The 14,766-nt window shown below is 41.1% G+C and overlaps 1 protein-coding gene across 3 annotated transcripts; it reads left to right on the top strand.

Moving 5' to 3' along the window:
* The first annotated feature begins 2,271 nt into the window (after positions 1–2,271).
* On the top strand, positions 2,272–13,469 carry LOC144710421 (rRNA processing protein-like protein). Of its 3 annotated transcripts, XM_078584184.1 has the most exons (15): positions 2,272–2,430; positions 2,516–2,748; positions 3,088–3,160; positions 3,658–3,732; positions 3,806–3,916; positions 3,984–4,026; positions 6,877–6,943; positions 9,952–10,054; positions 10,141–10,236; positions 10,341–10,376; positions 10,464–10,560; positions 10,679–10,763; positions 10,864–11,046; positions 11,191–11,270; positions 13,280–13,469. In XM_078584184.1, the coding sequence occupies exons 1-13, from the start codon at positions 2,299–2,301 to the stop codon at positions 10,982–10,984; spliced, it is 1,272 nt and encodes a 423-aa protein (XP_078440310.1). In that variant the 5' UTR covers positions 2,272–2,298; the 3' UTR covers positions 10,985–11,046; positions 11,191–11,270; positions 13,280–13,469. The 3 variants fall into 3 exon arrangements, with proteins under 3 accessions (XP_078440310.1, XP_078440309.1, XP_078440311.1); XM_078584183.1 differs by lacking the exon at positions 13,280–13,469 and having other exon boundaries at positions 11,191–11,420; XM_078584185.1 differs by lacking the exon at positions 13,280–13,469 and having other exon boundaries at positions 10,344–10,376; positions 11,191–11,420.
* Positions 13,470–14,766: the final 1,297 nt, after the last annotated feature.

Raw genomic sequence — 14,766 nt, forward strand, 5'->3', positions numbered from 1 at the left:
TGAGGCTATAAAAACAATGTGTCGCACGAAGATAATCAGAGTATATTACAATGATGCGACATTTTTATGGTTCATTGGATAAGATATAAATGCCAAGATGAAGTTCCATGGCATCCCTCAATCACAAAGTTCTATACCACATAGGAATATATCCTCAAAGAAATCCATTGGAATGGTGACTCTGAGTAGAGTTATTAAAAAATGAATACCAATGAGAGAACTATTCATACCAAGATGCAATGCTTTAGAAGGAAAAGATTGGATCGATTGGGCCAGCCAGGTCTCATAACCCAACTCATCTGCTGAGCATAGTGCAAAAAAACATGGTGCCAAGGAGTTTAGACGAATGACAGGGCGTAGACTAGTCTGCAAATCTCAAGACATAGAATCTTGGATGGCAGACGGGGAGGTTTATGCATCACGTGGGCGTCAAGTAGGAGCCTGCGAGCTCCATCTGGCCGATGTACGCTCTGTGCCACCTGTGAAATTCTGAATGGCCTAATACTACACAAGGTTGAAGCAAGGAATCAGTTAGGGTGACATATTTTTCCGTCCTGGACGTTGCGCGGGAGGAGAGTGTCTTAGACATGCTGGGACGTGGATGAAAATATTTGGGGCTGGACTAACTTTGGACGGGATGATTCATACAATCCTCTAAAAAATGGGGCGTAGGACAGGATGAGAATGTCTTGGATGGGATGGGACGTGGACGAAAATATTTGGAGTGGAACCAACTTTGGACGGGATGGCTCGGAAAATCTTCTAAAAAATGGGGCGTAGGACACGACGAGAGTGTCTTGGATAGTATGGGACGCGGCCATAAATATTTGAAATGGGACGAATTCTTGATGGGATGATTCGAACGAACGTCAAAAAATGGGATGTAGGACGGGACAAGAATGTCATGGATAGGATGGGACGTGGACGAAAATATTTGGGATGGGACAAATTCTGGACGGGACGAACTCTAGACGAGACGATTTGAACGAACATCGAATAAATGGGATGTAGGAGGGGACAATAATGTCTTCGATAGGATGGGACGTGGACGAAAATACTTGGGAAGACAAGTTCTGGACGGGACGATTCGAACGAAGCTCAAAAAAATGGGATGTAGCATGGGACAAGAATGCGTTGGATAGGATGGGACATGGACGAAAATATTTGGGAGGGGATGAAATCAAGGCGAGACGATTAGAACGAACCTGTAAAAAATGGGACGTAGGACAATACGATAATTTCTTGGATAGAATCATACATGGATGAAAATATTTGGGACGGGATGAACTCTAGACGGGACAATTCGAACGAAGCTCTAAAAAATGGACGTCGGAGGGGACGAAAATTTTTTGGATAGAATCGGACATGGACGAAAAGATTTGGGACAGGACGAACTCTAGACGGGACGATTCGAACGAATCTCAAAAAATTGGGACGTAGGATGGGACGAGAATTTTTTGGATAGAATCAGACATGGAAGTAAATATTTAGGACGGGACGAACTCTAGATGGGACGATTCTGACAAGCTCTAAAAAATGGGACTTAGGACGGGACGAGAATTTTTCGGATAGAATGGGATATGGACAAAAATATTTGGGATGGGACGAACTCTAGACGGGATGATTCGAACGAAGCTCTAAAAACTGGGATGTAGGACGGGACGAAAATTTCTTCGATAGGATGGGACATGGACGAAAATATTTGGGACGGGACGAACTCTAGACAGGACGATTCGAACGAAGCTCAAAAAATTGGGACGTAGGATGGGACGAGAATTTTTTGGATAGAATCAGACATGGAAGTAAATATTTGGGGCGGGACGAACTCTAGATGGGACGATTCCGACGAAGCTCTAAAAAATGGGACTTAGGACGGGACGAGAATTTCTTGGATAGGATGGGGCATGGACAAAAATACTTGGGACGGGACGATTCAAACGAAGCTTTAAAAAATGGGACGTAGGATGGGACGAGAATTTTTGGGATAGAATCGGACATGGACGAAAATATTTGGGACGGGACGAACTCTAAACGGGATGATTCAGACGAACCTCTAACAAAGGGGACGTAAGACGCAGCACTATTCTTCTTCCCTTCCTTCGTCCCCCGTCCATGACGACGGTGTACTGTACTGCTGAGCCAGCGGGTCCGACCCCGACCGAGCCACTTGGCGGGTTTGGCTCAGTCCGACCGAGCCGGCCCGAGCCGACCCGAGCCGACCCGTGAGCCCTAGATGGAGGTGAAACCTATATATATGGGCCAAGACTGTTATTTTCTTCTTCCTCTTTCTACTGGCAGATGGGCTCCGCAACGAAGAGTAAGCGCCTCCGCGAAGAACCTGAAGAGACCGACGAGGAAGACTTCCTCTCCGCTCAAGGCGGGCCGAGCGACGACGAAGATCTTTCCTCCAGAGACAAGAGTGATCTCGAGGTTCGCGGTTTTTGCAATTTTTCTCCATTTTTTCGATTTTATGGCTTCAATCTGAGCATATTTCTGCGGGAAATTGTTCGTGCAGCTGATCGCCGCCGAATTCATCTCGCAAGATGAGGATGATTGGGCCGGTGAGTTACCCCTTGAAAATGAGGAAGATGAGGGCGGAGAAAGCGATGGTAGTTCTGAGGACGAGGCGTACGGAGAGGTGGACGATGATGTGGATGCAGAGGGTATTGGTAGGCTGAAGGCCAACGGCGGGGCGGCGGAGATGGATGAACTGGAGAAGGAATACGAGAATCTGAGGCATCAAGAACAGTATGAACTCGTATTACGCTTCGTTTTGTACCATTTTTTGTTGCAAAAGCAGGTCGAATACGCGATAATCTTCGGGGATTCGTTGTTTGCTGCATCAAGCGCAATTTGGCGCGTCATTAGTTTCATCTTTCGATTTAGTTTTCTCGGAGAATCTTAGGATATTACATCTTGGTAGCGTAGAGTGCTTTGGTAAATCCATTCATATAAATCATTTGTTGTCAATTTGAAATGTGCATTGTTTTTCAACCGCAGTATGATTTTCTTTCATTAGACATAACTATGTGAAAAACATTTTTTTCATTTGAAATGCCGCTAACTGCCTTTCATGTTTATTTATAGGACTATTTTGAGTGGTTTGAAACGCCAAAAGGATGATGACTTCATGAAAGGACAGTCCATAAGAAACCAGAAGGTATGTTGGTGGCGGACTTCAAAGGGGCTGAGCTACGCATAGAGAACAATGATTTCCATTTCGATGTTTTTTTATCAATTTGTGCTACTTATATATTTGACAGTTGGTAGTGAGAAATTTTCTTCCGTGATATAAACGAAGAAATACTTAAAGCTAGAATACTTTCAACTTTAATTCTATCATCAGGTGGAAGATGAGTTTAGGGATTTTCTGTTGTTGCTAACCCTTCTCTCCGATAAAAAGTTAGTCTTATTCATTGAGTCTTATTCACATGTAAAGTTATGGATTTAACGTAAAAAAGAGCTTCACTATGAATCCTTATTCGTAAGGATGCAACGTCGCTGATCTTGACATTTAATTATTATATTTTTAGTTCATGAAAATTTTCAAAAAAAATTAGTCACGAAAACATATATTATTTGTTTATCACACGCAATGGCTTCTTATTGCTGTTATTTTTCCTTGCCATCCATTTGCTTACCCCAATTCTTTCGAAGGCTTTATGGAACAAGAATCTGGAGTTCAGATTTCTTCTGCAGAAACCTTTCTCAAATTCAAACAACCTTCCACGGGTCAGTTTTAAATTAATTTTAATTGGATGGATCAAAATATATGCAAAAGTTTCACGAGATGTTTTGACTTCAGGAGCCCCTACGATCTCAGTTTTCTCAGCATGATGAAGCAATCAACACAGCATACGAGGAGCTTATATTGTCATCTGAGCAGACGCTAAATAGTATGTTGGACTTGCAAGAGGTTAGACATGATATTAACCAAATGCTGTGCTCTGGAGCTAGTTTCTGAAATTTTGTTCTCTTTTCAGGCCTTAATCAAAAGCAATGCTTCCATACCTGTGGAGGATGATGGTACTGATATTTAGTTCTACTCGTACACGTGGTCCATTTCTTTTGTTGAATTAGTTGGAAGCTTACACAACATAAAAATCCGTTGCATGTTACGTAGAAGATCATGTTCCTAATTTTCCCATAACTTGTCAAGTGGCATTGCAAAATAAGAGAAATTGCTTCTTGCAGGTAGTTAAGATTCAACTTGTTAGCACCTGCTTGGCATAATGCAAAATGAGCGAACATTAATACATGTGGACATTTCATTTCAATCTATATCAGTATTATTTCATTGCGGTTACATCTTACATCAATAGGGAAGAAAATTGTTGTGCCATTTTTTACGTGCTGTGAAATTGGTATGAACTCAATAATTCATATCAAGGGAAGAAGATAAGAGAGATTGATCTGAGGTGGCAGGGATCTATTTAGAGGAAAACTAGCTGAAGATCTGGTGAGGTAGATATGATGACAGGAAGGGATTGACTACCATTATCTGTTATTGTCACCAACAAACTGCTGCTGACAACGGATAATAGACATGATGGAAACAGCGATAGTGTTGTCCTGGAATGGTACATCATTGATCGTTAAGAGAATGACGATGAGGACACCGTTATTGATAACAGATTATCTGGTATCGATTATATTATGCATCAACAGGCAAGTGTGGAAATGGGGAAGCGTATGCTGCCGGTGTCAGGTTCATCAGTATCATGCCTGGAATGCTACTCGATATGGATACAGATAACAGAACAGTAAGCCACCGTTACATTATTCATCATTGGATTATGTGAAAACAGATTGTTTGGAGGACAATCAGACTGCAAGCATCATCCTAAGCTGACCATTATTCCAATCTGTCCCTGTGATGGTTTTTGGGGACAGTCAATCCCTAATGGCAGGTCAGAGGATTAGGTATAGTCTCTTGGTTTTATCTGTCGAACTAAGGTTTTTTAATTTGGTTTTCTCAGCATAATGAACCATATGAGAATTTTCGTTTGCTAAGGCACTGCACCCATTATGAGAGCCCATAATAGGAGGTGGTTGAGATGGATCTAATTACTCCAGAGGATGCGCCTGCACAGTGACCCCATGCAGCCGCCTGACTTGACTTCCAGAATCTGACTTCTTGGATCTCACTTTTCCCCCATCTGATTTGAAGGGGTGAGGCACGTGTGGCCTTAAGGGTCACGAGTGACCCTCTTCCTTGAGCCGCTCTGATGCATATTAAGATAAATCCGAGTTTGGAAAGCCTATTAGAATCATTGGACATTGAGGAGGGGACCCAGTTGAGGAGTACGCATGGAGACAGAATAATGTGACCCTTTCGGCCTTATTTAACGATCATCTTTATTTATCACATTGGGAGGGTAACTGATTTTGTGTGAACTTTCCTATCTTACTTTAAAAAAACACTATGGAAGAGACAACAGCGTAAGGGTGATCATGAGCTGTGCATCAAAGGATGCTCCACGAACGACTTCCCTTTTCTCTTCTCTGTTTCCCATCTGCGTCCACTGGGAACGCATTACTCTGACAGATTCCTTGCTTGTTCTAGTTTTTTGGGAGAGTGTGAACCTTAACAGTTGGGTATTTTGGAATTGTGAGTTCCTTTGGATATTTTTCTACTTCTGGCTGAGTGGGGCATATCCTCCTTTCCCTCTTAGTCCAAGGGCAATGCATTTTCGGGGAGTTTGTGAACCTTACGGTTGGGTATTTTGGAAGTTTTATATGAAGAAAGGTATTTTGCAATTATGGGCTCCTTTGGATCATTTCCTCCCTCTTGCTGAGTAGGGCCTGTTATGAACATTTATTTGTCGATGGTTATGTGAGACAATGTCGTGTGGAAAAACACAAGCACTGATCCTTTTATGTGTAAAACACTGAAAGTCTGGAGCCTTTCTTGTTTATACACTGTGATGTGTGGGACCATTAAATGTTGCTTTGATTACTGGTGCCATATGGTTTGTCATTTTAGTTAATGATTTTACACACATTACATGGATTCAGTTGCTTCAAGAAAATCGGAGATCACTTCTGTCATTCTCAGCTTTTGTACTATGGTACAGACCCAGGTTGGGGTTACCCTTCAAGCGTTGAGATCAGAAAATCTACGTCATCCTTTTAGAAACATGCAATGTTGCGGGAGTCTTCTTGTTTTAACACCCGCAACAGAATGTCATAGCAGAAAGAAAGGTAAAAAATGTTGTCGAATCTGTCAGGACGTTACTTATACATCAAGGTGTACCCAAGTAAGTGGGGGAAGTACTGCTGACTGCAGCTCATTTAATCAGTCTATTGCCGCCCAAGATTCTGGGATATGAGATCCCAGTGACATTGATGTATAATTTCTTTCCCACTGTGAGAATTGCTTCTGGGGTAACATCTTGGATTTTTATATGGCTTATGTTCATTTACACCAGCCTGGTGACAAGTTGAGTCCAAATCCATCAAGTGCGTGTTTGTGCAATGCCTGGAAAGGGAAACGGGGTATAAATACTTTCACCCCAGTTCCAAGAAACTTTATATCTTGGCGCATGTTACCTTTAATGAGCAGGGAAAATTCTATGCACCTCGAGAGGGATGTCAGTCGTCGGACAGATATCGTACCAGGATTGCGACTTGTTGATTTTTATTTTGAAGAGAAAAAGGAAGACCACCCAAAGTGGTGATCAACCAGATGCTATATATATACATTCCATATACATGATGAGCGCTTTGGTCCGACAACTGTATTTTTTTATAGATATTACTTATTCGATATAGTCCAAATTACTTATTTGATAACCTTTGTATTTTTTAGATCTTTTATTTAATACATTGGGGTTGATAGGTCTGTCATGACTTTTGCTGCAATAATCATTGCAGGTACATCTAACAAGGTGGACCTTGAGAGTGACGACATCTGGTGGCGAATTATAAGCGTACAGAGAAGGTTAAGACGCATGTTCATCTTGTTCATTAGTTTTTCATTTATCATACCTCATCATTTGATTTTTTTTTCATCCTATAATTTGGTTTGGCCATATGTTGATACAATCCCCTTCGCATCAAGGGCATTCTCATTTTATCCCCTTGGGGTATTTTTATTATTTCCACTCTACATGTATTTCTGGGAAGAAGTATGTGAAAGTTGGTTGGTTCCTAATTCTCATTCTTTGGCGATGCGTGTCCCTCCTACCTCCCTCCGCCGATGATCTGTCTGACCCTCTCCCTCTTTATCTTGAGTGCTTGGTGGGGCTCTTACCATCTGTTCTCCTCAATTGCTATCTTTCCCTGATAAGAACACCCTGGTTCTTATCATATGTTCATGCGGACTGTGTGCTTAATGGTGACTTTATGGTGCTCTCTTTCATAAAGTTTTCTTGAAATTCTATTAACTAAACTCTTTGATGTGGATTACTTGTGAACATCAGAAATTCTTTCTCTCGTCTTTTTATAAATTTTTTTTGGGTTAGTTTTCTGTTACTGATCCAAGAATGAGAATGATTTTTTTTTTTTGAAGAAAGATGGGAGAAATCACACAAAATCAGTGACCCTCGTGTTGTGATATATACATTTGAACATTAAGTGCATAAATGGCCCACACGGCCGCCCTGTGCCCTGTCGATGAGCCTTTAAACCACACAGAGGTAAAACCGGCCACTGCTTGTAAAACAGCGTCCATCGATGACTTCGTTCCTGTGCAGCTGTAAAACCCAGAATAGGTCATCCATGCCTCTCGCAACACGCGCGCTGAGCCTTATACAGAGTCCCAAAAGGCCTCTTTTGAGGAGACATCACCCTTAGGAGTGGCTGATGGTTCCACGTGGCTTCGGCTAACGAATAGATGGCCACAGTTTTTTTTCCCACTTGCGCACAAGGCACACTTTGTTGACACGTCTGGGAGCCATCTCTTCCTGATGAGCTTTGTTACTAGTCTTCGTTGAAGTAGCAGCTAACAGAAAAATCTCACCTTAAGGGGGAACTTTGTCTCCATATGATGTGCCACAGTGGAGGATCTTCCATTCTTCCTTTATATGTTTGCGGCAGAGTATTGCATTGGCATCTTGAACAGAGAATTGTGCGCCTATCCACTCCCTCATGTCTTGTGTCCCTCCCGACGGGTGTAGGTGGATCAGGATCTGCTGCAGCCTCGTATATTCTTCTGTTCTTTGGTCGGACAAGGTGTCACCCAACAGACCAGAGCAATGCAACTCTCCTAGTATAAGATGGATCTATGGATGTCCTTTAGAATCCTTGTAACAATATCTGTTTTCGGTCCCATTAGCCTGACCACCCTCTTGGCCAATAAAGCTATGTCAAAATATTTCATTTCCAATACTCCCAGCCCTAGCCCAAGCGGATTGGTCTGCACACTATGCCCCACAATACAATTGCCATCCCCCACCCCCAAAGAATAAAGGATGGGGTTTCTTCTCTATATCCTCTGTCTATTAATCTGATACAGTCCTGAATACGGACTGTATCATTCAGGTCAAAGACAGCTTGATGATTGGCTGAACCTTTGGTAGGAAATATTTGCCTGCTGAAATAACTGGGGTTCTATAAAATACTCCTAATGCACCCACAGGAGATAAAGGGAAAATGACAGTAAAGTTTGGGCATATGTGCTGGATTCCGGCGTCGTGAAGACATATGAATCACCAATCCGGTAATTCTTGAGGGTTTGTTCACCATTCGATCTATTTTCTCTCTTACCTCTCCCATTTCTCTCTCTCTTTTCCTATTTCTTAAGTTTATGCATGATGCCCATGATGGTCGTGTCCTTTTTTTTGAAGATCCCATGAGGGTCGAATCATACTGCATGACTACTGAAGTAGAGATGAAAGGATCATCTTAAATGATCGGTCTTTGAGAAGTTGTTCACAATTTATTTTCTGTAAATGTTAAACCAAGACTACTTTTACTGTGAATTCTGACTGATGTCAATTTGTTTAAAAGTTAAATACCCTCTCCAAATCTAGAAGTCCAAAATCCCGTAAGGTTTCTGACAGAGTCACACGTTGGCTATACATTAAGTATCGTAGCCGAGTGCTCGAAAGAATCAAGCTCCACTCCAGACAGAGTGATACTTTTAGGGTTAGGACTGAAACAGAAGAAAACTAGACTTTAGTCATTTCCTGATCTGGCATTTAACCAGCGTACGAGAAGGCAGGCCATGCCCAACGTAAGAAGTCTAGCTGGCCCTGACTTACTTAAAGGAACAGAATAATAGGGCTGGGTGACTTATAAGTTGGGGCCCACTAACAAAGGACATGATGCAGTCTACCAGTAAGCCATGGTTCAATCGACTGTCCACTTGCGGTTCAATTAACTGCCCTGCTGGTGGTCTAGGCGTGGTCCAATCTCAGTCCAGTTGCCAGTCCAACCATGACTCTGATGTGGCCCGGCCTCAGGTCAATGAGGCTACGCAGGGCCCACTCTAAGGTAACTGTAGAAATGATTATTCAGCTTGGGGATAAGCTGGTCTGACGGGGGATTATTGATAAGATCATAAGTTCCCTCCATGGGTGTGAACATCCTTTTACCCTCATAAGGGTATTTTTGTCATTTCCGGCTTGAATGTTTTTGTTTAAAATAGTTGTAGCCTCCCTTTAGGAGGGCTGACAAGAAATTTGAGATGATATGGAGGCAATTATTCTATCCATCTCCAGACTCCATCTCTTTGTCTTGGTCCTTCCCCTCAGTCCTCAGCAATTTATTCTCCGTGCAATCATCTATAAATGATGTAAGGCTAAAGATAATGGCTTACTCTTGTATAGGATTGATGGAATCGTTTAATGACATTGTTGAGTAAAATCTTTGGTTATCAGCTTACAAAGAATCTGTGAAATGAACGAACTATTTTCTTGGGGAGAAACGTTTGTATGCTTCATATTCGTTTCATAGATCAGTGGTTTTCTGGGAAATCCTGTTGACTCTGTAGTTCTTTGCCATCAGGTTTGCTTCATTCAGGAATAACTCAATAGACCGGTGGCAGAGGAAGACGCAAGTGACTAGTGGTGCAGCTGCTTTTAAAAGCAAACTGCAGGCTTTCAATCAGGTTTATTACCTATCCCTTTTCCGGTTCCTTTATACCATAAGCTATCCCCCTTGATCGTATGTGTTATTATATTTTTAATTTTTCAGAATATCGGGGACCAAGTTGCCGCGCTTATGAGAGATCCAAGTCGAATGATCGATCGGATGATGCTGCATAGATCCTCTGTCAATATCCTTGGCGAGGTTGGTTTTTCTCAATCTCCTTGCGATCAACCTTTGTTAGTTTCTATCATTTTTCCTGTTTTTTTAACGACGATAAAAGTTACTTTTTGATGGATGTCATTTAGCAGAGTGCTGAAGGGGCGAGTGCATCAGGACTAGAGGTTTGGCGTTTTTATTTTTATCTTATTTATTAATGTGATCTTAGATAATATGTTGTTTGAAAACATCATGGCATGTCTGCTCTTCAGAGCGAAACCCCTGTAGGAGATCCTGAACTCATCGACGACTCAGAGTTTTATCAGCAACTCCTGAAGGAGTTCTTCGAGACTTATGATCTTTCCACTGGTATGCCTTATCAAAATCATCGAGTTTTATGTCTTTCTTGCAGGCTTCTATTTTTATTTAAATCATGTGTTATACGGTGTTTTATGATTTAATTGTGGACATTCTCGCTGTGTTTCAGACCCTGCCCTTTACTCCTTGAAGAAAGGGCAGACAAAGAAGCGCAAAATTGTGGACAGACGCGCATCAAAAAGTCGGAAAATACGGTGCGAATCTTTTTCAGGAACAGTTCCCCTCTTTCCAGGAGCAGATGACTTGGCAAGAAACTTAACCCCTAGACCCTTCTGTCTTTTTCCTGATATGCAGGTATCACGTTCATGAAAAGATTGTGAACTTCATGGCACCGAAGCCGATGATTCTTCCTCCTATGGCTCCCCAATTATTTGAGAATCTGTTCGGACTGCGAAGAAAAACCGCAAAAGTCTAACTTGCCAATGGAGTCGGGTTTATCAGGTTATCCAGGTTGATCCAAAGCATGTTCCTGATAAGGTGATTCTTCACACCGCTTTTGGTTCCTAATTCTTCTTGCGATCTTTGCAAATCTTCCTTGAATTATCTTTGCCTTAGAGTGATTGATCTTTCGTGGGGTTCGGAGTTGTTGGTAGGGATTGACAAACATTTGGTGTGGTTCAGGTCTGTGGCCTTTTATGACCTGTTGAACCTTGCGCCACACACTGAATCTCTCCCCAACTCCACTGCACCTCGCATCGAAGGTATGCTCTTTTTTGATAATGTTAAGAAAAATAGCAAGGGATAAAAAATAGATAAACACCTGTTTTTCATTTTTCAATCTCCCTATTTATGGTGAGAAACTTTTTCTAGGAATTCTTGTGTCAATGATGAATGATGATCCAGTAGTAGTATGACTCGCATTAAAATGGTGACCAAAAATGTGAAATTGATGTTCCACTAAAAGAGAAAAACCCTCTGGCAATTCAAACAGCGATTCAGTCAGTTTAAAATAGTGGTGAGCTGACGTTCATTGATGATGATAATGTCCCAACCTTGTCATGTATCCATATTTTTCATTCTCTTCAGAAAAGAATTTATACTTTGTTGAACGGTCATTCATGATATCATAAGCATTTATATTTTTGTATGTAATATCATACGCATCTAAATTCATCCCGGACGTGGACGATGGACGGAACGGAACGAATTTTGTCCCATCCTACGTCCAGATTCAGTGCAGGGACAAAGGATGGGACGAATTTTTCGTCTGACGGTACGAAAATCGTCCCGTCCAGTCCTCCCAGGATGAATTTTTGTCCCGTCCGGGGAAAAATTCGTCCCGTTCCTCGTCCAGGACAAAAAACCTGTTATATATTTTTAGTATATTAATATAGATTTTTCAAAGTTTTTTAGGGAAATACAGAGGTGAGAGAATGCAAAGGGCATATGCACAATTATTTCTGAGCGGCGTCAGTTTGCGCGCACGTGAAGATAGAGGGACTTTGATGCAAATTGTCATAGCAAGGCCACGTGGCTACATCTCAACCGTCAGATGTGAATCCGACAGTTTTTGTTCAGATTTGCCCGTCCATCATCGGAGACACTGGACGGACGGTTTTTTTGTCCCACAAGACGAAAACCGTCCCGTCTGGTGGTCCTCGGGATGAATTTTCGTTTAAACCTTTGGACGGGACCATTTTTTCTTCCCGGGATGAAAAAATCGTCCCGTCTGCGTCCCTGCATTATACTGTGCTGGTCGCAAGTAGGCATACCTTACACATGGACACAACATTCATCCCACATCAACACATCTACCTGTAGTGCACACCTTGCAAAATGACGAAAACATAGGCTTCCCCTTAGAATACTTGCCTAAAGGGCCGCTGACCGGTTGATATTCATGAATGGAATATTCTGGTGCAACTACTCATCAGAAACCTTTCTAGCATGCTCTCCAGAGACGTAAGAGGTAGGCAAATTTGTGATACATCCAGCTTCTATCACAAAAGGAATTAACCAAGAATAACACGATTAAGTTCAATTGCCATCAAATCATGAAATGTCCAAGAACGTTCTTATGAATCTGTCTTGAGAGAGATAAAGAGATGAAAAGAAATGCAGAAATGGAACCCCTGATGGACGAGTTCTCCGACTGCGGATGGATCCTCCGCTGCTCTGGCCTCCGTCGCTCCACCACTTCTTCCCGGTTTCCAATACACCTTCAAGAAAATACCTCCCCCCTCCTGGCCCGGGTTGCTCCTCTCTTTTAAATCGATTCACATGTGTGAACATTCACATCTGCGATCTATTGCGTTCTTCTATTTGAAAGCTGATGATATGTTCTTGTGAAGAACATATCAACTTGGAACCTAGTTATGCTTTATCAGGTCTCTCAATCCTAGTTTGGTGAATTATCGACAACGGACTGCCCATGGATGACTGCATCCGGCATTGGCCTACACATCAGATCTAGACGCCCTTGTTTCAGGAATTTAAGACTTGAGGTAACCTTGGAATGTTAGTGAGAGAGATTGGAGAAATAGAAGAACTGCACATAATCCATCAGAATATGTCATGTACATTTATAACTTTTCAAAACACTTTTACAATAGAACTTCTCAACATAAAAGTTTAAGACTTGGAATTACTATAACAATCGCTTATTTTCATCAATTACTGCTGCTTGTAACCTCCCTCCTTTTTATTTTTTTAAAAAATAAGATAATCCTGAAGCCCTGCAAAATTCCACAAATTTCTTGCAAAATTTCAGAAACCTTGACAATAATTATTCGCGAGGCTATCCGGATTACTTGGGAGGTTCAGGCAGATACTTGATGAGTAAGACAGTGGTATTTTTGCCTATTATTTCAGCACAGTATCACCTAGCTCGAAATGACGATCATTGAGTTTAGAATTGTCAAAATGTGTCTTTCTTTTTCTTCTCTTGCCGGAGACCATCATGTCTTGAATTGCCACCCATCATATCAATTTTCTTGTCCTTCTCATGCTAAAATTGAGACACAGGTAAGCAATCAATTGCAAAACATACATTTTTTCATGTGGTGCAATCTCATCTTGTAATGATGTCCACGTGTTCATTACTTGACGTAGAAGTATTCCTTCTTGATGGGGAGTCTTGTGTGCACCATCTGTTACAATGATGGTGCATCCTTATTTTTCAAGCTACCCAATACTTAGATTTTAGAAAAAAAATTATGGCATATAGAGAACATTACTCAAAAGTTAATAATTCTCCGCCTTTGGGTTGAACAACAAAATATCCTTATCCTTTGATCTCCACCATTGACCCATTTTTTATCTTAACTTTTCCAACTTTCATCCCGAGCTCACGAAATCACAAATTATATCCAATCATGTATACTAACTCCAGAATCTAAATACAATGCATTGATGCCTTGGATTTCCGTTTGGAATGAATGGAATTTCTGGTTTCTTGGTTTCTCATGCTGGTATCAAATGAGGGTGCCCTCCTCTATTAATACTTCTCCGGAGAAATTTTCATTGAAGTCCCTAATAAATGTATATTTTCTTGGACTTCAACTATTAGCATCACATATTGGTTAGAATGAAAATACTGCACTTTGGAATATTGACGAATATGTGGAATGTGTGATTGACTTGGAGGCCACATATTTCTTACCCAGATAGTTGTACAACTTTATCAAGTTGATGTATTCAAATGTGTAATAATTTGTTGTTGTTTTCGACATAACTAGTAAAAATATATGAAATTAGACTCATAAAAAATTGATCATTTAGTGATGAGCAAGTGTCATCTGCACATGGAATATATCTTAGGAATTGAATCCCTTTTGAGATGGGAATTGGAGGACGAGAAGAGATATATTGTAAAATAAGAAATGCGGACATATGAGAAGGATTACAATAATAAATATATGTAATAATGAATGTATATAGTTGGGCATGGTTGGATTATAATGCCAAGCAGATAGATGAGTGTCATGTATGGATATGAATACATGGAAGTGGATCGACGGATATGAATGGATGAAGGTTCATAAAGATGACAAAGTAAGCACAATAAGATTGATTAGATATCCTTATATTCATCCATGATTAATATGATTTGTGAGTGGGAGAGCCTCTCCACTTCTCTTTCTCGTTCAATGACAAATCACTTTTTCTCCACTTGACCTACTAAAGTGGCAGCAATTTGAGAATGATTGATAATTCGGCATATTGTAAGATCAAAGGGTATGGATAATAAGAGGAGAG

The sequence above is a fragment of the Wolffia australiana genome, chromosome 12 (assembly GCF_029677425.1).
Source record: "Wolffia australiana isolate 7733 chromosome 12, ASM2967742v1".
NCBI classification, from domain to species: domain Eukaryota; kingdom Viridiplantae; phylum Streptophyta; class Magnoliopsida; order Alismatales; family Araceae; genus Wolffia; species Wolffia australiana.